Source organism: Scyliorhinus torazame, chromosome 24 (genome assembly GCF_047496885.1).
Source record: "Scyliorhinus torazame isolate Kashiwa2021f chromosome 24, sScyTor2.1, whole genome shotgun sequence".
In the NCBI taxonomy this organism is placed as follows: Eukaryota; Metazoa; Chordata; class Chondrichthyes; order Carcharhiniformes; family Scyliorhinidae; genus Scyliorhinus; species Scyliorhinus torazame.
The window spans coordinates 15,346,549-15,372,975 of record NC_092730.1 but is presented as its reverse complement, the minus strand read 5'-3'; the positions used below and the strand labels follow the sequence as shown (position 1 = coordinate 15,372,975).

Genomic DNA, 26,427 nt, shown 5'->3' with positions numbered 1-26,427 from the left:
GAGGCAGAGGACAAGCAGGGCGGCTGGTCTCACGTCGCCGAGGCCCGGTGGAGTGCCGCAGTACACGTCGACGACTGGAGGAAACGGGCGAGAAAGAGAGAGAAGGGTGAACTCGTAGAATACGTCACTTTTGTTTTTACAACACCGCGTCATACCTGGCGCCTCCGCGCCTGTAAGTGACCAAATTCTACCCTTCCGAATACTATCCCCCACTGACTGCATTTTCTGGTCAAATCACCCTGATCAGGAGACGGTTCTGTCGGTTCGTTCACGAGTTCTGTTTGCCATAGTTTTGCCATTTGTTTTGTCATTTACAGCACAGAAGGAGGCCATTTGGCCCATCGTGTCGGCACCGGCCGCCCCCCCCCCCCCCCCCACCCCACCCCCCAAAAAAGCTCGTCCCATTCTCTAGCCCAATCGCCCTCTAAACGAATCCCTTTCAAATGCACATCCAACTCCCTATTGAAACCGCCTGTGGAATCCGTCACTCTCCACAGGCAGCGCATTGCAAACCCCAACAAACCTCGGAGTAAAGAAGTTTCTCCTCACCCCCACTCCCCGCTCTCTTGCTGACCACCTTTAAATTGTGACCCCCCCCCTCCCCCCCCCTAGTTACTGACATACCAATGAGTGGAAACAGTTTGAGGAAACTTTTTTTAATAAAAAAAAATAGACACTGTAGACTGTTTGCTCTTCGGGAACGCAACTGAACCTTAAAAACCCTCCATGATCACTGACTCCACCTCTCTCCAGAAAGGAGAATTCCACAGACTTAACGATCGGCTTAAGGTAAATATAATAGCCCTCATCTCCGTATTAAATGGGAGACCCCTTCTTTTTAAACAGTCACCCCCTAGTTCTAATCTCTGTCACAAGGGGGAATATCTTCTCAGCATCCGTCCTGTCAAGCGCCCTCAGGATCTTTTACGTTTCAATAAGATCACCTCGCAATCTTCTAAATTCCGCTCCTCAGGATATTTTGTGAGAATACCATCGTAAAAATAAAACAAGAATTTGTACTGCATGGTGTCATGTGAGGGTACCTTTAAGACATGGATGTTTAAGCAATGTACCTTTAGGAAAACAGTGATGTCATAGAGTGGGTGGAGCTCAGCTCAGTTCAGCCATTTTGCAGGTTTTTAGTTTCAATTTAAAAGCAGCGTGTGTGTGTCTGTGTGTTTCCAGAGAGCTGCAAGTTTTGCAGTTTGGTTTTGCAGTTTGAAAAGTGCCTGGCTGGTTTTGCTGAGAGCAGTTTAAAAGTGCTGGAGCTGAAGGCAACCAAGCTAATATATCTCTGCCATTCTACAGAAAAAATATATATCCTTTAACCTGATGTGATACTGTTTAAAGGTGTTAAGTCTCTTGGAAGTTTGAAGGAACATTTTAAGGGGTTATTTACTGTTGCAATATTTTCTGAGTTATCTTTGAAGTAAGGGGTGTTAAGAGATCCAATATTTTTTTAAGATGTTAAGTTGAGTTCATGGAATAAACAGTGTTTTGTGTTTAAAAACCCACGTGTCCATAATTGTAATCCCACACCTAGAGAACAAACCGTGTGCTTCAAAAGCAACAAATACATTAAAGGGTGAGGTTGGTTGAACTCCATGATACATTTTGGGGTTCTGGAAAACGCCTCGCCCATAACAATGGTAAGAGAGTGCTGATTGGTTGAAAGGTGGATTCTGCATGGTATCCAAGGAAGGATGTGCTGGGGCCTTGGAAAGGGGCCAGAGGAGGTTCACAAGAATGATCCCTGGAATGAAGAGCTTGTCGTACGAGGAGCGGTTGAAGACTCTGGGTCTGTACTCGTTGGAGTTTAGAAGGATGAGGGGGGATCTTATTGAAACTTACAGGATACTGCGAGGCCTGGATAGAATGGACGTGGAGAGGATGTTTCCACTTGTGGGAAAAACTAGACCCAGAGGACACAATCTCAGACTAAAGGGACGATCCTTTAAAACAGAGACGAGGAGGAATTTCTTCAGCCAGAGGGTGGTGAATCTGTGGAACTCTTTGCCGCAGAAGGCTGTGGGAGGCCAAATTCACTGAGTGTCTTTAAGACAGAGATAGATAGGTTTTTGATGAATGAGGGGATCAGGGGTTATGGGGAGAAGGCAGGAGAATGGGGAAAATATCAGCCATGATTGAATGGCGGAGCAGACTTGATGGGCCGAGTGGCCTAATTCTGCTCCAATGTCTTATGGTAGAGGTATTGCCTTGGGGAACTGATGGTGACCGACAGTTTTTTTTTTTACATTTAGAGTACCCAATCCACCTACCCATCTTTTTGGGTTGTGGGGGTGAGGCCCACGCAGACACGGGGGGGGGGGGGGGGCGGAATGTGCAAACTCCACAACGGGCAGTGACCCGGGGCCGGGATCGACCCCGGGTCATCGGCGCCGTGAGGCAGCAGTGCTAACCGCCGCCCCACAGGTGACTGACAGTTAACCGGAGGCGGTCACCTTTGAGGATCGACTTTGTGATTTAGCCCCCAGCCGCTCATGATCCCCGAGCAGAAGCTCTTCGCTGGATCTGCCACGGGTGCCTACACGGACCACGGCCACTGGATCCTCCAACGTGTTCCACTCCAGCCCCAAGCAGATGCCCCCGAGCCCTGACACCAGGCGGACAACGTTTCAGTCTGAGCTCTCACTCTCGCCTGCAGAGACCTGCGCCTGTACTCGATAACCACCCCCCCCCCCCCCCCCCCCCCCCCCGACTACACGACCACTACGTTCTTATTTACTCCCCCCTCCGCCTGAATGGTGCCCTGGTCAGTCCACTCATAGAAATATAGAAGATAGGAGCAGGAAGAGGCCCTTTGAGCCTGCTCCGCCATTCATTATGATCATGGCTGACCATTCAACTCAATAACCTGACCCCGCCTCCCCCCCCCCCCCCAACATATCCTTTGATCCCTTTAGCCCCCAAGAGCTCTATCTCATTCCTTCTTGAAAAAATGTTTCAGCCTCAACTACTTCCTGTGGTAGCGAATTCCACATGTTCACTGGGTGAAGTATTTTCTCCTCATCTCAGTCCTAATTGATTGACCCCGTATCCTCGGACCGTGACCCCCCCCCCCCTGGTTCTGGACTCCCCCACCATCGGGAACACCCTTCCTGCATCTACCCTGTCTCGTCCTGCTAGAAGTTTATAGGCTTCAGGGCAGCACGGTGGCACAGTGGGTTAGCCCTGCTGCCTCACGGCGCCGAGGTCCCAGGTTCGATCCCGGCTCTGGGTCACTGTCCGTGTGGAGTTTGCACATTCTCCCCGTGTCTGCGTGGGTTTCGCCCCCACAGCCCGAAAGATGTGCAGAGTAGGTGGATTGGCCACGCTAAATTGCCCTTTAATTGGAAAAAATTAATTGGATAGTGTTATGGGCCAGGGTTTAGAGAACCCCAAAGTGTATCATGGAGTTCACCTGACCCACAACTTTTAATAGATTGTGGTATGGGGAGCACACGGCCCACTCTACAGGTGTGGGACAGCAGAAATGGAAAAGTATTCTTCAAAGCAAAACAATGTTTACTCCATGAACTCAAGTTATCCTTTTTAAAACATACAGTGAACATCTTCGCAACCATCAATTCAAATACAACCCCCAAAGAATACAACACTAAGTAATGCTTAATAACCTCCCAAACAACATCCAGAAGACAAAATAAACACCTTTTAACAGAAGCACATCAGGTTTACATTCACTACTGAGAACATTTATAATTCTGAATTCACCAAATGATCAAGAGATAGTCTTTTGATGGCAGAGAGATCAGCAGTACACCTGCTCTGTCTGGCTTCAGCTCCAACACTGAAAACGAAACTAAAACACACCTTGCAGCAAACAGCCTAAAACGAAAGTAAAAAGCTGACAGACAGCCCAGCTCCACCCACTCTCTGACATCTCTGCAGTAGTAAACACCCATTTCTTAAAGGTACTCTCACTACAGATATTTATATACACACCCATTTATAAACACCCATTTCTTAAAGGTACTCTCACATGACAATACTCTAAATCTATTAAAAAACAGAATTTTATAAGTCTCCATGAGATCCCCCCTCATTCTTCTGAACTCCAGCGAGAACAATCCCAAACTCGTCAATCTCTCCTCGTCCGTCAGTCCCGCCATCCCTGGAATCAGTCTGGTAAACCTTCGCTGCTCTCCCTCGAGAGCAAGAACATCCTTCCTCAGAGAAGGAGACCAGAACTGCTCACAATACTCCAGGTGTGGCCTCACCAAGGCCCTGTCCAATTGCAGCAACACAGCCCTGCTCTTGTACTCGAAACCTGTCACAATGAAGGCCAACATACCATTAGTCTTCTTTCCCACCTGCTGCACCTGCATGCTTACCTTCAGCGACTGGTGTTCGAGGTCACCCAGGTCTCATGGCACATTTCTCTCCCTCAATCTGTAGCCATTTAGACAATAATTTGCCTTCCTATTTTAGCTAACGAAGCGGACAACCTCACATTTATCCACATTATACTGCATCGGCCATGAACCTGCCCACTCGCTCAGCCTGTCCAAATCCTGCTGAAGCTTCTCTGTATCCTCCTCACAGTTCACCCTCCCACCCAGCTTTGTGTCGTCTGAAAATTTGGAGATATTACATTTAATTCCCACATCCAAATCATTCATGTATATTGTGAATAGCTGGGGCCCCAGCACCGATCCCTGCGGCACCCCACTGCTCACTGCCTGCCAATTTTGAAAAAGACTCGTTTATTCCTACTCTCAGTTTCCTGTCCGCCAACTAGTTTTAGAACTTGGAACATAGAACAGTACAGCACAGGACAGGCCCTTCAGCCCACGATGTGCCGACCATTCATCCTAATCTAAGATCGACCTAACCTACACCCCTTCAGTTTACTGCTGTCCGTGTGCCTGTCCAAGAGTCGCTTAAATGTCCTGAATGACTCAGACTCCACCGCCTCTGCTGTCACACACCCACCACTCTCTGTGTAAAGAACCTCTGACATCTCCCCCATACCTTCCTCCAATCACCTTAAAATTATGTCCCCTTGTGACAGCCATTTCCACCCTAGGGAAAAGTCTCTGGCTATCCACATTATCCTTGCCTCTCATCACCTTGTACACCTCTATCTAGTCACCTCTCTTCCTTCTTCGCTCCAGTGAGAAAAGCCCTCGCTCCCTCAACCTTTCTTCCTAAGACAAGCCCTCCAGTCCAGGCAGCATCCTGGTAAATCTCCCCTGCACCCTCTCCGAAGCAGCCACATCCTTCCTATAATGAACTGGACACAATGGCCGGGATTGTCCCGGAATGGGCGGGACGGCCCGTACCGGTGCCAAAGAACGGCGTGAACCACTCCGGCGTCGGGCCGCCCGGAAGCTGCGGAATCCTCCGCACTTCAGGGGGCTAGGCCGGCGCTGGAGGGGGTTGGCGCCGCGCCAACCAGCGGTGAAGGGCCGCCGCCGCCGGCTGGCACGAGTTGGCGCATGCGCGGGATTACCGCCGTGTTTCCTGCGCACGAGCAGGGGGGTTTCTTCTCCGCCCCGGCCATCGCGGAGCCTTACAGAGGCCGGCGCGGAGGAAAAGATTGCCCCCCCCCCCCCCCCCCCCCACGGCACAGGCCCGCCCGCAGATCGGTGGGCCCCGATCGCGGGCCAGGCCACCGTGAGGCTTGGGCGGCCGGGTAGCATAGTGGTTCGAACAGTTGCGTCACAGCTCCAGGGTCCCAGGTTCGATTCCCGGCTGGGTCACTGTCTGTGCGGAGTCTGCACGTCCTCCCCGTGTGTGCGTGGGTTTCCTCCGGGTGCTCCGGTTTCCTCCCACAGTCCAAAGATGTGCAAGTTAGGTGAATTGGCCATGATAAATTGCCCTCAGTGTCCAAAAAAGGTTAGGTGGGGGTTACGGGGATAGGGTAGATACGTGGCCTTCAGTAGGGTGCTCTTTGTAAGGGCCGGTGCAGACTCGATGGGCTGAATGGCCTCCTTCTGCACTGTACATTCTATGACCTATGAATCCCAGTGCCTGCGCCGCCGTGCTTTGTTCCGCTTCACCAGCCGGAGCATCCCTCTTTCGTCAGGCACTTCCCCCGATAGCAGGGACTGGTTTAGCACAGTGGGCTAAACAGCTGGCTTGTCGTGCAGAGCAAGGTCAGCAGCGCGGGTTCAATTCCCGTACCGGCCTCCCCGAACAGGCGCCGGAATGTGGCGACCAGGGGCTTTTCACAGTAACGTCATTGAAGCCGACTTGTGACAATAAGCGATTATTATTATTATGACCTGCCCCTCACAAAGCCATGCTGACTAGCTTTAATCAAACTATCTTTTTCTAAATAATCATAAATCCTATCTCGCAGACGTATAATGAGGCGACCAGAACTGGACACAATGGCCGGGATTCTCCCGGAATCGGTGGGGCGGCCCGTATCAGCGGCAAGAGCGGCGTGAACCACTCCGGCGTCGGGCCGCCCGGAAGTTACGGAATCCTCCGCACTTCCGGGGACTTTGCTGCAGTGTGCAGTTTAAATAAACTCTGTAGACTGTTTGCTGTTGTGTCGTTTAAATAGACTCTGTAGACTGTTTAAATAGACTCTGTAGACTGTTTAAATAGACTCTGTAGACCATTTGCTGAGTGTAGAGTTTTAAAAGACCCTGTAGACTTGTGTACAGTTTAAATAGACTCTGTAGACTGTTTGCTGTAGCGTACCGTTTAAAGAGACTTTGTTGATTTTTTGCTGTAGCGTGCTGTTTTAATAGACTCTGGAGACTGTTAGCTGCAGTGGTCTGTTTAAATAGACTCTGTAGACTGCAGTATGCTGTTTAAATAGAGGCTGTAGACGGTTTCTGCTGTGTGGAGGTTAAATAGACTAGACTGTTTTCAGCTGTGTGGAGTTTAAATAGACTGAAGACTGTTTTTTGTGTGTGCCGTTTAAATAGACTGGACTGTTAGCTGCAGTGGCCAATTTAAATAGGCTCTGTAGACTGTTTGCTATGGCTCCCTGTTCAAATTGACTTTCTAGCCTGTTTGTGGCTTGTGATACATTTAAATCGGCTCTGTGAATGTTTGCTGCGGTGTGATGTTGAAATAGACTCTGTGGACTGTTTGCAGCAGCACACTGTCTAGTTAGTTTGCTTGGTAAATAATCATTGCTTGTTGCGAAATGGACTGTCCGCTGTGAGTTCTGCCATATGGCAGGAGCAAGAACCTTGCTTAATGCTACCCTCTCCCTAATTAGAGAGTAGGTCAATTGTAGCCCTAATTAATGCCCCATACTCAGATGTGATATGTCATGTGCTGTACACTGAGGGTGATGCTGATGTGGCCTTACCAGCATTTACAGGTACGCTCAGGAAGACCCCCAGGGACACCAGGGCAGGGAAGGTTACAGCAGTTCCGCAGTTAATGAGGACGTTGAACACTGGAGGACAGACAAAAACATCTCGGATCAGTGCAGACCCCCATCCATCAAATCAACTGACACTCCAGCCAGCATCACAGGGGCACAGTAACAACACTAAACCCTCTACACTGTCCCCATCAAACACTCCCAGGACAGGTACAGCACGGGGTTAGATACAGAGTAAAGCTCCCTCTACACTGTCCGCATCAAACACTCCCAGGACAGGTACAGCACGGGGTTAGATACAGAGTAAAGCTCCCTCGACACTGTCCCCATCAAACACTCCCAGGACAGGTACAGCACGGGGTTAGATACAGAGTAAAGCTCCCTCTACACCGTCCCCATCAAACACTCCCAGGACAGGTACAGCACGGGGTTAGATACAGAGTAAAGCTCCCTCTACACCGTCCCCATCAAACACTCCCAGGACAGGTACAGCACGGGGTTAGATACAGAGTAAAGCTCCCTCGACACTGTCCCCATCAAACACTCCCAGGACAGGTACAGCACGGGGTTAGATACAGAGTAAAGCTCCCTCTACACCGTCCCCATCAAACACTCCCAGGACAGGTACAGCACGGGGTTAGGTACAGAGTAAAGCTCCCTCTACACTGTCCCCATCAAACACTCCCAGGACAGGTACAGCACGGGGTTAGATACAGAGTAAAGCTCCCTCTACACTGTCCTCATCAAACACTCCAAGGGCAGGTACAGCTCGGGGTTAGATACAGAGTAAAGCTCCCTCTACACTGTCTCCATCAAACACTCCCAGGACAGGTACAGCACGGGGTTAGATACAGAGTAAAGCTCCCTCTACACTGTTCCCATCAAACACTCCCAGGACAGGTACAGCACGGGGTTAGATACAGAGTAAAGCTCCCTCTACACTGTCCCCATCCAACACTCCCAGGGCAGGTACAGCACGGGGTTAGATACAGAGTAAAGCTCCCTCTACACTGTCCCTATCAAACACTCCCAGGACAGGTGCAGCACGGGGTTAGATACAGAGCAAAGCTCCCTCTACACTGTCTCCATCAAACACTCCCAGGACAGGTACAGCACGGGGTTAGATACAGAGTAAAGCTCCCTCTACACTGTCCACATCAAACTCTCCCAGGACAGGTACAGCACGGGGTTAGATACAGAGTAAAGCTCCCTCTACACTGTCCCCATTAAACACTCCCAGGACAGGTACAGCACGGGGTTAGATACAGAGTAATGCTCCCTCTACACTGTCCACATCAAACACTCCCAGGACAGATACAGCACGGGGTTAGATACAGAGTAAAGCTCACTCTACACTGTCCCCATCAAACACTCCCAGGACAGGTACAGCACGGGGTTAGATACAGAGTAAAGCTCCCTCTACACTGTCCACATCAAACTCTCCCAGGACAGGTACAGCACGGGGTTAGATACAGAGTAAAGCTCCCTCTACACTGTCCCCATTAAACACTCCCAGGACAGGTACAGCACGGGGTTAGATACAGAGTAAAGCTCCCTCTACACTGTCCACATCAAACACTCCCAGGACAGGTACAGCACGGGGTTAGATACAGAGTAAAGCTCCCTCTACACTGTCCCCATTAAACACTCCCAGGACAGGTACAGCACGGGGTTAGATACAGAGTAAAGCTCCCTCTACACTGTCCCCATCAAACACTCCCAGGACAGGTACAGCACGGGGTTAGATACAGAGTAAAGCTCCCTCTACACTGTCCCCATCAAACACTCCCAGGACAGGTACAGCACGGGGTTAGATACAGAGTAAAGCTCCCTCTACACTGTCCCCATTAAACACTCCCAGGACAGGTACAGCACGGGGTTAGATACAGAGTAATGCTCCCTCTACACTGTCCACATCAAACACTCCCAGGACAGATACAGCACGGGGTTAGATACAGAGTAAAGCTCCCTCTACACTGTCCCAATCAAACACTCCCAGGACATGTACAGCACGGGGTTAGATACAGAGTAAAGCTCCCTCTACACTGTCCCCATCAAACACTCCCAGGACAGGTACAGCACGGGGTTAGATACAGAGTAAAGCTCCCTCTACACTGTCCCCATTAAACACTCCCAGGACAGATACAGCACGGGGTTAGATACAGAGTAAAGCTCCCTCTACACTGTCCCCATCAAACACCCCCAGGACAGATACAGCACGGGGTTAGATACAGAGTAAAGCTCCCTCTACACTGTCCCCATCAAACACTCCAAGGACAGGTACAGCACGGGGTTAGATACAGAGTAAAGCTCCCTCTACACTGTCCCCATCAAACACTCCCAGGACAGGTACAGCACGGGGTTAGATACAGAGTAAAGCTCCCTCTACACTGTCCACATCAAACTCTCCCAGGACAGGTACAGCACGGGGTTAGATACAGAGTAAAGCTCCCTCTACACTGTCCCCATTAAACACTCCCAGGACAGGTACAGCACGGGGTTAGATACAGAGTAAAGCTCCCTCTACACTGTCCACATCAAACACTCCCAGGACAGGTACAGCACGGGGTTAGATACAGAGTAAAGCTCCCTCTACACTGTCCCCATTAAACACTCCCAGGACAGGTACAGCACGGGGTTAGATACAGAGTAAAGCTCCCTCTACACTGTCCCCATCAAACACTCCCGGGACAGGTACAGCACGGGGTTAGATACAGAGTAAAGCTCCCTCTACACTGTCCCCATCAAACACTCCCAGGACAGGTACAGCACGGGGTTAGATACAGAGTAAAGCTCCCTCTACACTGTCCCCATTAAACACTCCCAGGACAGGTACAGCACGGGGTTAGATACAGAGTAATGCTCCCTCTACACTGTCCACATCAAACACTCCCAGGACAGATACAGCACGGGGTTAGATACAGAGTAAAGCTCCCTCTACACTGTCCCAATCAAACACTCCCAGGACATGTACAGCACGGGGTTAGATACAGAGTAAAGCTCCCTCTACACTGTCCCCATCAAACACTCCCAGGACAGGTACAGCACGGGGTTAGATACAGAGTAAAGCTCCCTCTACACTGTCCCCATTAAACACTCCCAGGACAGATACAGCACGGGGTTAGATACAGAGTAAAGCTCCCTCTACACTGTCCCCATCAAACACCCCCAGGACAGATACAGCACGGGGTTAGATACAGAGTAAAGCTCCCTCTACACTGTCCCCATCAAACACTCCAAGGACAGGTACAGCACGGGGTTAGATACAGAGTAAAGCTCCCTCTACACTGTCCCCATCAAACACTCCCAGGACAGGTGGTCTGGTTGTACCCTCGCGTGCCCCTTATCCAGCTCTCTCACAAGCTCTCCCGCAGCCTCAGATGTGTCCTACTCGGCAGACCTAGTTTCACGAAGCGGCAAGCGGCGGGTTTGAGCTCTTCCCCCCCCCGCTTTTGATCTTTGATCCCAGACTGCGCGACGGGAGTAGGCGACGGCGGTCCACCTACCCAGGAGGAGAGCAGCCAGCCCGCACAGTTGGTCCCAGGGCACGTCCCCGGCAGAGGGCCAGTGTTCCACCCTGGTGGCGTAGAGGACGACGGGGAGCCAGCTGAGGAAGAGGAGGTTAAAGGCGCCCAGCGCCGACAGGTAGAGCGCCACTCCGTCACACCGCACGCGGCCGAGGAGCAGCTTGAACAGGACCTGTGGGGCGGGAACGCAGCGGGTTAATCCGCGACCGACATAGTTCCCCCTGTGAGATGTCAAACAAAGAACACCACGTGAACCGAACCCACTTGCCCAGTCGCCCCCTTGACAGGAGGGACTGGCACGACAGCGGGATTGTCCCGTCTCGCCAGTGGGGAGACCGGAGACCGTTCCTCAGTCTCCTTACTTAAGAAAGGATGAAACCGTGCGGGAAGCAGATTCGGAGCAGGTTGACTTGGCGGATTGGCCGGTATGAAGAGGTCAACTCCCCCTGAGGAAATACCCCATTAAATAATCGAAACAATCTTTATCGGTGTCACAAGTCGGCTCACATTAAAGCTGCAATGAAGTTACTGTGAAAATCCCCTCGTCGCCACATTCCGGCGCCTGTTCGGGTGCGCGGAGGGAGAATTCAGAATGTCCGATTCACCCAACAAGCACGTCTTCCGGGGACTTGTGGGAGGAAACCGGAGCGCCCGGAGGAATCCCACGCAGACACGGGGGGGAGAACGTGCAGACTCCGCACAGGCAGTGACCCAAGGCCGGGGATCGATAACGGGACCCTGGCGCTGTGAAGCAACAGTGCAAACCACTGTGCTATCGTGCCGCCCATTAGGAACACAGGAGTGGGCCATTCACCCCTCTAACCTGCTGAGGAATTCCAAAGACTCCCTGCCCCTCTGACTGGAGAAATCGCTCCTCGTCTCAGTGTTAAACAGCCCCTGCCATGTTCTGAGACTATGCTCCCCGGTTCCAGAATTCCACCCACCAGTACAATCCCAGACCAGACCCCAACAGCGACTTGGTCACAGGATCGAAACCCCAATATTTGAGTTTATTTGTAAGACTGTGCTGGAAATGAATGATTCTCTCCAGGAGTAATTGCATGAAGAAAAATAGGGCTTTCGTTATTCCTAAAACAAAACTTAATTTTGAATACGATATTAAACTCTGAGGAAAGATACTTCACCCCCAGGAGTGATCCCACTGACAAATCGGGATTTCTCTGTATTAAAACAAACTTTATTACGAACATAGGATTAAACCCATTGTAGTCCAAGGAAAAAAAGCCTTTCGATTAACAGTTAACCAGTTCTGAAAACAAGAATAAAGATAGGTCTTTGAGCTCACTTTCCCAGCTACTTCTAAACATTCGATGATGCAAAATCCACACGCACAAAGCCAAAATGCCACTTATTAATACAATTAACATTCAGCGGCTGACAGATTTATTCACAAAGTCCTTGGAAGAGAAGCTTCTAAGTAATGTTATTAAAAACCCTGGATTAAGATGCATACGGGCAGTATGTCTGCTAAAGCTGTGATTAAGGGGCCGTAAAAGTGAGGTCATTATTTGTTTTAACCTCTTTACAGATAGATGGCTAATGGAGCATTGTTTTGATTTTGGAGGATCCCTGGGGTCTAGCTAATTTATGAGGGATGATGCGTGGTCCTGGATAACCAGATCGAGGGGCATCTTAATGGGGAGGAGGGCAAAGAATGCCTTCTGTAATTAAGGGGTGGAGGCAGATCTATCTGCAGTTTTACTGTTTGCCATGAGGGACGTTTGACTCTCCGGGTCCAATGTGGGCGCGTTGCCCAGCAGGGGTCACCGCGCCCAGCATCAGGAGAGGTAGCCCCGATTCACAGATGACCTGGGTCAGCTTTAACAAACCTTCCTCCACTCCCCCCCCACCCCCCTCCCCCACGGGCAGTATCGGGAGAAGAGCACCGGGAGTAGGGGGGGGGGTCGAGTAAGGAGTGAGTATCGCGGAGCGAGGAAGGGTCGAGTATTGGGCGGGGGGGGGGGCGAGGAAAGGCCGAGTATCGGTGGTCTCACATTGTACAGGGCGGAGGTGGACGCCGATCCCACGACGAACGCCACGCCCACGATGGAATCGCGGTGGAAGCCGTCAGCGTAGGCGACCATCACGATGCCCGTAATGGAAAGGATTGCAGCCACAACCTGTGGGGGAAGCGGAGAAGGGAGAAAGCGTTTCCAGTGGCCACGTCCCCCCTCCCCTTTCCCCGCGCCCCCTCCCCACACCTCCCCTCCCCCCAACACCCCCCCCCCCCCCATTCTTCCATTTCGACAATATCCCCCCCCCCCCCTCACCAGCGAATCGAGTTAGATTTACATCCGGCCCCGAGCTCAGGCCATTCAGCCCAACCAGCCTCCTGCTAGCCCACTTAATCTCACCCCTTCCCCCCCCCCCCTTTCTCCCTCATGTTTTTATTCCGCCTTGAATGCACCAACCTGAACATTCCCTGTGGGAGCGACTCCCAAAGAGTTTTACCAGCACAGGTAGAGGCCCCTCGGCCCACCGTGCCTGGGACGGGCCACCGAGCACCCATCGAATGGGATCCGTGGCACCCCCGCAGTGCAGAAGGAGGCCACTCGGCCCATCGAGTCTGCACCCGCCCTCCAAACAATCACTCGATCCAGGCCCGCTCCCCTGCCCCGTCGCCGTTCACGGCCGAACCTCTAGCCCGGGACCTCTGGAGCGGGCCTGGAACCCGCAACCTTCCCGGCCCGCAGGCGGGAGTGCCCTGCCCACCGGATCGCGCCCCACGCAGCCTTACCCGGACACCCATGAACCTCTCCTTCAGCGCGATCCAGGAGAGGAGGAAGGCGAAAGCTCCGTTGCTGCAGAAGAGGGCGGAGGCGTCGGTGGCGCTGATGTTCCTCAGTGCCATCAGGTACAGGTAGTTGGTGAGCGTCCACAGGATGGACAAGGGGGCTGCCTGCTTCAGGAGGCCTCTGAGCGAGACAGCGCCCTCACTGAGGAAACAACTACAATCGCTGTGGAGGGGCGGGAAGGAAAGAGAGGCTCGGTTAACGGCGTTGCTCTGATTACACCAGCGGACTACCAGTTTCTCCAGAACTTGATCTCCCTGTAAAAAGAGACGTATCGCGGAAATTTTTCATCTTCCACTCACCAGGACAAAATCTCAGAATCTCACAACAGCTTGGGCCGCAGGAGACAACGGGTTGGGAAATCAGAACATGGTCAAGCCCTTGTGCCTCGCTTTGGGGTCAGGGACCCCGTAGTTGGGGGCAGCACGGTAGCACAAGCGGATAGCACTGTGGCTTCACAGCTCCAGGTTCCCAGGTTTCATTCCGGCTTGGGTCACTGTCTGTGCGGAGTCTGCATATCCTCCCCGTGTCTGCGTGGGTTTCCTCCAGGTGCTCCGGTTTCCTCCCACAGTCCAAAGACGTGCAGGTTAGGTGGATTGGCCGTGCTAGATTGCCCTTAGTGACCAAAAAAAAAGGTTGGGAGGTTACGGGGATAGGGTAGAAGTGAGGGCTTAAGTGGGGCGGTGCAGACTCGTTGGGCCAAATGGCCTCCTTCTGCACTGTATGTTCTATGTTCCCTGTCGCTATGTTCTCCGTGGCAACATCCCTAGCCAATCGGAGTCGGGTCAGCGACCAATTTTCGAATCGCGTTTGAAATTTGGCATTCCTGCCTTTGTCCCGATATGTTCAGACTGGAAAGCTGTGGCATGCCGCTCATTTTAGGAATGTTATTGGACTATGAGAGACAGAAGTCTCTCTCCGGGAGGGATTTCTGAGGTTCTTTCCCGGTCTGAGCTTGTATGACTCCCAAATCACGTCACCAAAGTGTTTGAGGTCCTAATAACTGCCCCGGAATACACGCAGCAGACAATCAGGATTGTAAATCAATGCCAACTTTACCAGCTTTTGGTCTGTGTGTAAATGAACGTGTGTGTGGGAAATGAAAAATGAAAATCGCTTATTGTCACAAGTCGGCTTCAAATGAAGTTACTGTGAGAAGCCCCTAGTCGCCACATCCCGGCGCCTGTTCGGGGAGGCCGATACGGGAATTGAACCGTGCTGCTGGCCTGCCTTGGTCTGCTTTCAAAGCCAGCGATTTAGCCCTGTGTAAAACCAGCCCCTGATAGTATACGTGTCTCTGGGCGTGTATGTGTCTGTGGGTGTGTGTATATGAACATGTACATGTGTGTGTATATGTGTCTGAGTGAGTGTGTGTGTGCAAATGTACTTGTGCGTGTGTGTGAGTCTATGTGTCCATTTGTGTGTGAGACTGTGTGTGTGTATGTCCATGCGTGTGCGTGTGAGTATGTCTGTGTATTTGTGTGAGTGTGTGTGAGTCTAACAGTGTACTCACAGACTGGAGTGTCTAACCCTGGGCGGGATTCTTCACCCCCACGCCGAAGTGGCCGCGCCGTCGAGGTTCACGACGGCGCGGAACGGCCCCGGTCCCGACCGATTCAGGCCCTGACAATGGGCCAGGATCGGGGCCGCGTCACCTACCCGCGCCCGGCCTTGTCGCCCACGTAAAGGCGGCACCGCATAGTTGACGCGGCCGGCGCCGCATAACGGACGTCACCCGCGCAAGCGTGGTTGCCGTCCTGTCCAAATCCGCCCCGCAAGAAGATGCGGGACGGATCTTGCGGGGCCGCGGAAGGAAGGAGGTCCTCCTTCAGAGAGGACGATCGGTGGGCACCGATCGCGGGCCACCCCACATTCCAGGTGAAGCCCGGTGCAGGATCCCCCCCTCGGCCCCCCCACAGGCCGCCCCCCCCCCCCCAGCGTTCACGCACCGTACACGACGGCAGCGACCAGGTGTGGACGGCGCCGGGGGGGGAACCCGCCGTTTTGGCCTGGCCGCTCGGCCCATCCGGGCCTCAGAATCGCGGGGGTGCCGGAAAATCGCCATTTTGGGTGTCTCCGGCGATTCTCCGGCCTGCGAAACCCAACCGGGCCGTTCCCGCCGCTTGGGAGAATCGCGGGAGGGCGTCGGACCGGTTCCCCGGAAATTTCGGCAGCCCAGGCGATTCTCCCAACCGGCGTGGGAGTGGAGAATCGCGCCCAAGGAGTGTCTAACACTGTATTCACAGACTGGAGTGTCTAACACTGTTTCACAGACTGGAGTTCTGTCACTGTACACTTGCTGCCGAGATTACCTATCTAAGGTATTTTCCTGGCCAGCAGCCAATAATCCACTTTGTTGATTTAGTGTAAGAGGCTTTTCCAAATGGAATTGTAGCTCTACTTGCTCAGGGAATGTTGTTGGGGATGTTGCAGTGATCAGAGCGGTGGGTGGGACTGGGAGTCCGGATTGTGGGCACAGGGTCCACCAGATGTGTACCGGTCTGAGTTCCATTCAATGTCATTGAGGTGTAGCTGAACCCCAACCACACCTCAATACCCCTCACTCCCACCTTCTCCCCGTGTCCCTCACTCCCTCCTTCTCCCCATCTCCCTCACTCCCACCTTCTCCCCGTGTCCCTCACTCCCACCTTCTCCCCGTGTCCCTCACTCCCACCTTCTCCCCGTGTCCCTCACTCCCACCTTCTCCCCGTGTCCCTCACTCCCACCTTCTCCCCGTGTCCCTCACTCCCACCTTTTCCCCGTGTCCCTCACTCCCTCCTTCTCCCCGTGTCCCTCACTCCCTCCTTCTCCCCATCTCCCTCACTCCCACCTTCTCCCCGTGTCCCTCACTCCCTCCTTCTCCCCGTGTCCCTCACTCCCTCCTTCTCCCCATCTCCCTCACTCCCACCTTCTCCCCATCTCCCTCACTCCCACCTTCTCCCCGTGTCCCTCACTCCCACCTTCTCCCCGTGTCCCTCACTCCCACCTTCTCCCCGTGTCCCTCACTCCCACCTTCTCCCCGTGTCCCTCACTCCCTCCTTCTCCCCGTGTCCCTCACTCCCTCCTTCTCCCCATCTCCCTCACTCCCACCTTCTCCCCGTGTCCCTCACTCCCACCTTCTCCCCGTGTCCCTCACTCCCACCTTCTCCCCGTGTCCCTCACTCCCACCTTCTCCCCGTGTCCCTCACTCCCACCTTCTCCCTGTGTCCCTCACTCCCACCTTCTCCCCGTGTCCCTCACTCCCACCTTCTCCCCGTGTCCCTCACTCCCTCCTTCTCCCCATCTCCCTCACTCCCACATTCTCCCCGTGTCCCTCACTCCCACCTTCTCCCCGTGTCCCTCACTCCCACCTTCTCCCTGTGTCCCTCACTCCCACCTTCTCCCCGTGTCCCTCACTCCCACCTTGCTTCTTCACCTGCCATGTGCCCAACTGTCTTTGCCTCGTGACCCCACCCCGTGACCCCCTCGCCACCTCGTGCCCTGTGACCTTTCCCGCTCTGCTGTAAAGCACCTTCCACTTCCGACCCGGGAGAGTGACAGGCGACCCCCCCCCCCCCCAGACCAGGCGGATGGTTGCCGACCAGTCCCGTCCTGTTCCTCTGCCCGATGCCTGCCCTCCGCATCGTTCCCCGGGTTTTGGCGTCTCCGCTGCTCCCTTACCAACCGCCCCCGCCCACCCCCCCCCCCCTCACCTGAAGTGCTTCAGCGGCGGACCCCCCTCGCTCGTGGCCAACAGGCGGCTCGAGCAGTAGCTGGGGAAGAGCAGCAGGTTCCAGCTGGCCGAGTGCCAGGCCACGAAGAAGGGCGACTCGAACTGCCGCAGCGTCACCTTCGCCAGCTGCGTCATGCCCACCCAGGAGGCCGCCAGGCCGCACGCCACCGCCAGGCCGGCGAGCAGCCTCCCCAGCGCCGCGGGCGGCCGACACCGGCAGCAGGGCACCGTGCGACCCTCGCTGACATCCAGCCCCGCTGTGGGCGCCAACTGCGTGGGAGCGTCCAGAGACTTGGCGTTGTCTTCGACGGGGAGAGAAGGAGAATACGATGAATTACATCATGTCTCGAGTGTTACATTTCGCAATGAAGAACAAGAGGAGACAATGTACCATATCGGAGGGGGGGGAACGTGTTCGAACTCCACCACAGCAGGCTGCTGGAATTTCAATCCCAATGAATAAAATCGGGAATTGTAAAACGAGTCTCAGTAAGGACGACCGTGATAACAATCTTGAACAGACAAGCCGGGGTACCCAATTCTTTTTTTCCCCCAATTAAGGGGCGGTTTTAGCGCGGCCAACCCACCTACCCTCCACATCGTTTTGGGTTGTGAGGGCGGAACCCACGCAGACCTGGGGCGAACGGGCAAACGCCGCACGGACGGTGACCCGGGGCCGGGTTCGAACCCGGGTCCTCAGCGCCCTGAGGCAGCGGTGCTAACCCACCGCGCCGCCCTGCCGCCCCGACTCCAGTTAATATGGAGAGGCTGAAAATGTTCCCCTCGGAGGGAGAAGGGATTCAGTCGAGGCAGGCGTTCGAAATCAGGAAGGGGTTTGGATAGAGGCGAAAGTGGGTCCCAGTTGGCGGGAGGGTGGGTCACCAGAGGAGGGGGGGGGGGGGGCACAGATTGAAGGGAATCGGTAAGGGGTGGGGGGGGGGGGGAGATGAGGGGAATGTTTATTTTTTTTTACACGGGGCAGTTGTTGTGATCTGGAAGGTTCTGCCAGAAAGGGCGGCGCCAGAGAGAAGGGTCTTCGCCCCCTTTTCCCGCGTTACTGTCTGTGGGATCCTGCTGTGCGCAGGGTGGCTGCTGCGTCTCTCCCGCCCCCCCCCCCCCCCCCCCCCCCCTGTTGGCGAGGCTTCCCCTCCGGCAGTAGCGACCCGAGAGCTCCCTTACCTTCCGCCCAGGCCAGGGACAGGACGGGACGGTTGCACGGGGCGAGAGGCGAGACGCTGGCCGCGTGTTTCTTCATCGCGCACAGCCACCCCTCCACGCGGCACCGGCGCCCACACAGCCGGCTCTGGGTTGGGATAAATCCCCGGAGCAGATTGCTCTGACACAGCGCTGAGCCTCTCGAGCTCTCGGGGAAGCCTTAAAAGGGCAACGCACCCCCCCTCAGCCACCCACGGCCCCGCCCCGAGCACCGGCTCCGTCGCGCGGATGGAGAAACCGGACAGAAAGATCGCGCCTGGAAGTGACGGCTGAATGTGCTGTCCAGGCAGCACCTTCCAGCCCACAGCAAACCCTGCGCTGAAAAGTAAAGCTCCCTCCCCTCCTCCCTGCTCCTTTTGGCGATCGACTTCGACCCTCTGCTGACTCTCTAACCTGCCACTGGGAACAGTCCCCCTGAATTCAATCCATCACAACTCTCAGAAACGTCCAACCCCCTCGATTCAATCCCCCCCGCCGCTCCCCCACCCTGGGAGTGTTTGATGGGGACAGTGTAGAGGGAGCTTTACTCTGTATCTAACCCCGTGCTGTACCTGTCCTGGGAGTGTTTGATGAGGACAGTGTAGAGGGAGCTTTACTCTGTATCTAACACCGTGCTGTACCTGTCCTGGGAGTGTTTGATGGGGACAGTGTAGTGGGAGCTTTACTCTGTATCTAACCCCGTGCTGTACCTGCCCTGGGAGTGTTTGATGGGGACAGTGTAGAGGGAGCTTTACTCTGTATCTAACCCCGTGCTGTACCTGTCCTGGGAGTGTTTGATGGGGACAGTGTAGTGGGAGCTTTACTCTGTATCTAACCCAGTGCTGTACCTGTCCTGGGAGTGTTTGATGGGGACAGTGTAGAGGGAGCTTTACTCTGTATCTAACCCCGTGCTGTACCTGTCCTGGGAGTGTTTGATGGGGACAGTGTAGAGGGAGCTTTACTCTGTATCTAACCCTGTGCTGTACCTGTCCTGGGAGTGTTTGATGGGGACAGTGTAGAGGGAGCTTTACTCTGTATCCAACACCGTGCTGTACCTGTCCTGGGAGTGTTTGATGGGGACAGTGTAGAGGGAGCTTTACTCTGTATCTAACCCCGTGCTGTACCTGTCCTGGGAGTGTTTGATGAGGACAGTGTAGAGGGAGCTTTACTCTGTATCTAACACCGTGCTGTACCTGTCCTGGGAGTGTTTGATGGGGACAGTGTAGATGGAGCTTTACTCTGTATCTAACCCCGTGCTGTACCTGCCCTGGGAGTGTTTGATGGGGACAGTGTAGAGGGAGCTTTACTCTGTATCTCACCCCGTGCTGTACCTGTCCTGGGAGTGTTTGATGGGGACAGTGTAGAGGGAGCTTTACTCTGTATCTAACCCCGTGCTGTACCTGTCCTGGGAGTGTTTGATGGGGACAGTTTAGAGGGAGCTTTACTCTGTATCTAACCCCGTGCTGTACCTGTCCTGGGAGTGTTTGATGGGGACAGTGTAGAGGGAGCTTTACTCTGTATCTAACCCTGTGCTGTACCTGTCCTGGGAGTGTTTGATGGGGACAGTGTAGAGGGAGCTTTACTCTGTATCTAACACCGTGCTGTACCTGTCCTGGGAGTGTTTGATGGGGACAGTGTAGAGGGAGCTTTACTCTGTATCTAACCCCGTGCTGTACCTGTCCTGGGAGTGTTTGATGAGGACAGTGTAGAGGGAGCTTTACTCTGTATCTAACACCGTGCTGTACCTGTCCTGGGAGTGTTTGATGGGGACAGTGTAGTGGGAGCTTTACTCTGTATCTAACCCCGTGCTGTACCTGTCCTGGGAGTGTTTGATGGGGACAGTGTAGAGGGAGCCTTACTCTGTATCTGACCCCGTGCTGTACCTGTCCTGGGAGTGTTTGATGGAGACAGTGTAGAGGGAGCTTTAATCTGTATCTAACCTCGTGCTGTACCTGCCCTGGGAGTGTTTGATGGGGACAGTGTAGAGGGAGCTTTACTCTGTATCTAACCCCGTGCTGTACCTGTCCTGGGAGTGTTTGATGGGGACAGTGTAGTGGGAGCTTTACTCTGTATCTAACCCAGTGCTGTACCTGTCCTGGGAGTGTTTGATGGGGACAGTGTAGAGGGAGCTTTACTCTGTATCTAACCCTGTGCTGTACCTGTCCTGGGAGTGTTTGATGGGGACAGTGTAGAGGGAGCTTTACTCTGTATCTAACCCTGTGCTGGACCTGTCCTGGGAGTGTTTGATGGGGACAGTGTAGAGGGAGCTTTACTCTGTATCTAACCCCGTGCTGTACCTGTCCTGGGAGTGTTTGATGGGGACAGTGTAGAGGGAGCTTTACTCTGTATCTAACCCTGTGCTGTACCTGTCCTGGGAGTGTTTGATGGGGACAGTGTAGAGGGAGCTTTACTCTGTATCTAACCCTGTGCTGGACCTGTCCTGGGAGTGTTTGATGGGGACATTGTAGAGGGAGCTTTACTCTGTATCTAACCCTGTGCTGTACCTGTCCTGGGAGTGTTTGATGGGGACAGTGTAGAGGGAGCTTTACTCTGTATCCAACACCGTGCTGTACCTGTCCTGGGAGTGTTTGATGGGGACAGTGTAGAGGGAGCTTTACTCTGTATCTAACCCCGTGCTGTACCTGTCCTGGGAGTGTTTGATGAGGACAGTGTAGAGGGAGCTTTACTCTGTATCTAACACCGTGCTGTACCTGTCCTGGGAGTGTTTGATGGGGACAGTGTAGATGGAGCTTTACTCTGTATCTAACCCCGTGCTGTACCTGCCCTGGGAGTGTTTGATGGGGACAGTGTAGAGGGAGCTTTACTCTGTATCTCACCCCGTGCTGTACCTGTCCTGGGAGTGTTTGATGGGGACAGTGTAGAGGGAGCTTTACTCTGTATCTAACCCCGTGCTGTACCTGTCCTGGGAGTGTTTGATGGGGACAGTGTAGAGGGAGCTTTACTCTGTATCTAACCCTGTGCTGTACCTGTCCTGGGAGTGTTTGATGGGGACAGTGTAGAGGGAGCTTTACTCTGTATCTAACACCGTGCTGTACCTGTCCTGGGAGTGTTTGATGGGGACAGTGTAGAGGGAGCTTTACTCTGTATCTAACCCCGTGCTGTACCTGTCCTGGGAGTGTTTGATGAGGACAGTGTAGAGGGAGCTTTACTCTGTATCTAACACCGTGCTGTACCTGTCCTGGGAGTGTTTGATGGGGACAGTGTAGTGGGAGCTTTACTCTGTATCTAACCCCGTGCTGTACCTGCCCTGGGAGTGTTTGATGGGGACAGTGTAGAGGGAGCTTTACTCTGTATCTAACCCTGTGCTGTACCTGTCCTGGGAGTGTTTGATGGGGACAGTGTAGAGGGAGCTTTACTCTGTATCTAACCCCGTGCTATACCTGTCCTGGGAGTGTTTGATGGGGACAGAGTAGAGGGAGCTTTACTCTGTATCTAACCCTGTGCTGTACCTGTCCTGGGAGTGTTTGATGGGGACAGTGTAGAGGGAGCTTTACTCTGTATCTAACCCCGTGCTGTGCCTATCCTGGGAGTGTTTGATGGGGGACAGTGTAGAGTGAGCTTTACTCTGTATCTAACCCCGTGCTGTACCTGTCCTGGGAGTGTTTGATGGGGACAGTGTAGAGGGAGCTTCACTCTGTATCTAACCCCGCGCTGTACCTGTCCTGGGAGTGTTTGATGGGGACAGTGTAGCGGGAGCTTTACTCTGTATCTGACCCCGTGCTGTACCTGTCCTGGGAGTGTTTGATGGGGACAGTGTAGAGGGAGCTTTACTCTGTATCTAACCCCGTGCTGTACCTGTCCTGGGAGTGTTTGATGGGGGACAGTGTAGAGGGAGCTTTACTCTGTATCTAACCCCGTGCTGTACCTGTCCTGGGAGTGTTTGATGGGGACAGTGTAGAGGGAGCTTTACTCTGTATCTAACCCCGTGCTGTACTTGTCCTGGGAGTGTTTGATGGGGACAGTGTAGAGGGAGCTTTACTCTGTATCGAACCCCGTGCTTTATCTGTCCTGGGAGTGTTTGATGGGGACAGAGTAGAGGGAGCTTTACTCTGTATCTAACCCTGTGCTGTACCTGTCCTGGGAGTGTTTGATGGGGACAGTGTAGAGGGAGCCTTACTCTGTATCTGACCCCGTGCTGTACCTGTCCTGGGAGTGTTTGATGGAGACAGTGTAGAGGGAGCTTTAATCTGTATCTAACCTCGTGCTGTACCTGCCCTGGGAGTGTTTGATGGGGACAGTGTAGAGGGAGCTTTACTCTGTATCTAACCCTGTGCTGTACCTGTCCTGGGAGTGTTTGATGGGGACAGTGTAGAGGGAGCTTTACTCTGTATCTAACTCCGTGCTGTACCTGTCCTGGGAGTGTTTGATGGGAACAGTGTAGAGGGAGCTTTACTCTGTATCTAACCCCGTGCTGTATCTGTCCTGGGAGTGTTTGATGGGGACAGTGTAGAGGGAGCTTTACTCTGTATCTAACCCCGTGCTGTACATGTCCTGGGAGTGTTTGATGGGGACAATGTGGAGGGAGCTTTACTCTGTATCTAACCCCGTGCTGTACCTGTCTGGGAGTGTTTGATGGGGACAGTATAGAGGGCGCTTTACTCTGTATGTAACCCCGTGCTGTACCTGTCCTGGGAGTGTTTGATGGGGACAATGTGGAGGGAGCTTTACTCTGTATCTAACCCCGTGCTGTACCTGTCTGGGAGTGGTTGATGGGGACAGTGTAGAGGGAGCTTTACTCTGGGTGGGGAGAGCGGTTACTGAGTGACAGTGTGAGGGAGCTGGATTAACACCGATAGAGATACAGTCAGTAACACAGGGTGCTGGGGTAGAGGGGTTACTGAGTGACAGTGTGAGGGAGCTGGATTAACAACAGTAGAGATACAGTCAGTAACACAGGGTCCTGGGGGAGAGGGGTTACTGAGTGACAGTGTGAGGGAGCTGGATTAACCTCAGTAGAGATACAGTCAGTAACACTGGGAGCTGGGGGAGAGGGGTTACTGAGCGACAGTGTGAGGGAGCTGGATTAACCTCAGTAGTGATACAGTCAGTAACACAGGGTCTGGGGGAGAGGGGTTACTGAGTGACAGTGTGAGGGAGCTGGATTAACCTCAGTAGAGATACAGTCAGTAACACAGGGTGCGGGGGGAGAGGGGTTACTGGGTGACAGTGTGAGGGAGCTGGATTAACACCGATAGAGATACAGTCAGTAACACAGGGTGCTGGGGGAGAGGGGTTACTGAGTGACAGTGTGAGGGAGCTGGATTAACATCAGTAGAGATACAGTCAGTAACACAGGGTGCTGAGGGAGAGGGGTTACTGAGTGACAGTGTGAGGGAGCTGGATTAACATCAGTAGAGATACAGTCAGTAACACAGGGTGCTGGGGGAGAGGGGTTACTGAGTGACAGTGTGAGGGAGCTGGATTAACATCAGTAGAGATACAGTCAGTAACACAGGGTGCTGGGGGAGAGGGGTTACTGAGTGACAGTGTGAGGGAGCTGGATTAACGTCAGTAGCGATACAGTCAGTAACACAGGGTGCTGGGGGAGAGGGGTTACTGAGTGACAGTGTGAGGGAGCTGGATTAACACCGATAGAGATACAGTCAGTAACACAGGGTGCTGGGGGAGAGGGGTTACTGAGTGACAGTGTGAGGGAGCTGGATTAACATCAGTAGAGATACAGTCAGTAACACAGGGTGCTGGGGGAGAGGGGTTACTGAGTGACAGTGTGAGGGAGCTGGATTAACGTCAGTAGCGATACAGTCAGTAACACAGGGTGCTGGGGGAGTGGGGTTACTGAGTGACAGTGTGAGGGAGCTGGATTGACATCAGTAGAGATACAGTCAGTAACACAGGGTGCTGGGGGAGAGGGGTTACTGAGTGACAGTGTGAGGGAGCTGGATTAACCTCAGTAGAGATACAGTCAGTAACACAGGGTGCTGGGGGAGAGGAGTTACTGAGTGACAGTGTGAGGGAGCTGGATTAACATCAGTAGAGATACAGTCAGTAACACAGGGTGCTGGGGAGAGGAGTTACTGAGTGACAGCGTGAGGGAGCTGGATTAACCTCAGTAGAGATACAGTCAGTAACACAGGGTGCTGGGGGAGAGGAGTTACTGAGTGACAGTGTGAGGGAGCTGGATTAACATCAGTAGAGATACAGTCAGTAACACAGGGAGCTGGGGGAGAGGGGTTACTGAGTGACAGTGTGAGGGAGCTGGATTAACATCAGTAGAGATACAGTCAGTAACACAGGGTGCTGGGGGAGAGGAGTTACTGAGTGACAGTGTGAGGGAGCTGGATTAACATCAGTACAGATACAGTCAGTAACACAGGGTGCTGGGGGAGAGGGGTTACTGAGTGACAGTGTGAGGGAGCTGGATTAACATCAGTAGTGATACAGTCAGTAACACAGGGTGCTGGGTGAGAGGGGTTACTGAGTGACAGTGTGAGGGAGCTGCATTAACATCAGTAGAGATACAGTCAGTAACACAGGGTGCTGGGGGAGAGGGGTTACTGAGTGACAGTGTGAGGGAGCTGGATTAACATCAGTAGCGATACAGTCAGTAACACAGGGTGCTGGGGGGGAGGTGTTACTGAGTGACAGAGTGAGGGAGCTGGATTGACATCAGTAGAGATACAGTCAGTAACACAGGGTGCTGGGAGAGAGGGGTTACTGAGTGACAGTGTGAGAGAGCTGGATTAACATCAGTAGAGATACAGTCAGTAACACAGGGTGCTGGGGAGAGGGGTTACTGAGTGACAGAGTGAGGGAGCTGGATTAACCTCAGTAGAGATACAGTCAGTAACACAGGGTGCTGGGGAGAGGGGTTACTGAGTGACAGTGTGAGGGAGCTGGATTAACTTCAGTAGAGATACAGTCAGTAACACGGTGCTGGGGGAGAGGGGTTACTGAGTGACAGTGTGAGGGAGCTGGATTAACATCAGTAGAGATACAGTCAGTAACACGGGGTGCTGGGGGAGAGGGGTTACTGAGTGACAGTGTGAGGGAGCTGGATTAACCTCAGTAGAGATACAGTCAGTAACACAGGGTGCTGGGGGAGAGGGGTTACTGAGTGACAGTGTGAGGGAGCTGGATTAACATCAGTAGAGATACAGTCAGTAACACAGGGTGCTGAGGGAGAGGGGTTACTGAGTGACAGTGTGAGGGAGCTGGATTAACATCAGTAGAGATACAGTCAGTAACACAGGGTGCTGGGGAGAGGAGTTACTGAGTGACAGTGTGAGGGAGCTGGATTAACATCAGTAGAGATACGGTCAGTAACACAGGGTGCTGGGGGAGAGGGGTTACTGAGTGACAGTGTGAGGGAGCTGGATTAACATCAGTAGAGATACAGTCAGTAACACAGGGTGCTGGGGGAGAGGGGTTACTGAGTGACAGTGTGAGGGAGCTGGATTAACCTCAGTAGAGATACAGTCAGTAACACAGGGTGCTGGGGGAGAGGGGTTACTGAGTGACAGTGTGAGGGAGCTGGATTAACCTCAGTAGAGATACAGTCAGTAACACAGGGTGCTGGGGGAGAGGGGTTACTGGGTGACAGTGTGAGGGAGCTGGATTAACATCAGTAGAGATACAGTCAGTAACACAGGGTGCTGGGGGAGAGGGGTTACTGAGTGACAGTGTGAGAGAGCTGGATTAACATCAGTAGAGATACAGTCAGTAACGCAGGGTGCTGGGGGGAGAGGGGTTACTGAGTGACAGTGTGCGGGAGCTGGATTAACATCAGTAGAGATACAGTCAGTAACACAGGGTGCTGGGGGAGAGGGGTTACTGAGTGACAGTGTGAGGGATCTGGATTAACATCAGTAGAGATACAGTCAGTAA

The 26,427-nt window shown here is 53.4% G+C and overlaps 2 protein-coding genes across 2 annotated transcripts in view; one reads left to right on the top strand and one right to left on the bottom strand.

The window, feature by feature from the left end:
- LOC140400204 (serine racemase-like) overlaps positions 1-999 on the top strand; it is a 22,817-nt gene extending 21,818 nt beyond the window's left edge. The window contains 1 exon segment of the mRNA XM_072489671.1: positions 847-999. Coding sequence (XP_072345772.1) covers positions 847-999 — 153 coding nt within the window.
- Positions 1,000-2,444: 1,445 nt separating this feature from the next.
- On the bottom strand, positions 2,445-18,622 carry LOC140400203 (solute carrier family 35 member F3-like). Its single transcript, XM_072489670.1, has 7 exons — positions 18,547-18,622; positions 17,348-17,669; positions 13,601-13,820; positions 12,858-12,983; positions 10,822-11,014; positions 7,298-7,387; positions 2,445-2,614 (listed from the first exon to the last, which is right to left on the bottom strand). The coding sequence occupies exons 1-7, from the start codon at positions 18,620-18,622 to the stop codon at positions 2,445-2,447; spliced, it is 1,197 nt and encodes a 398-aa protein (XP_072345771.1).
- Positions 18,623-26,427: the final 7,805 nt, after the last annotated feature.

What these genes read in the sequence shown, in the direction of transcription:
- LOC140400203 (XM_072489670.1), bottom strand. Translation starts at nt 18,622, where the DNA reads ATGAAGAAACACGCGGCCAGCGTCTCGCCTCTCGCCCCGTGCAACCGT. An exon ending in GTCCCTGGCCTGGGCGGAAG is followed by an intron (nt 17,670 to 18,546) that starts GTAAGGGAGCTC and finishes TCCCCGTCGAAG; the next exon opens with ACAACGCCAAGTCTCTGGAC. An exon ending in GCTGGCTGCTCTCCTCCTGG is followed by an intron (nt 7,388 to 10,821) that starts GTAGGTGGACCG and finishes TCTGTCCTCCAG; the next exon opens with TGTTCAACGTCCTCATTAAC.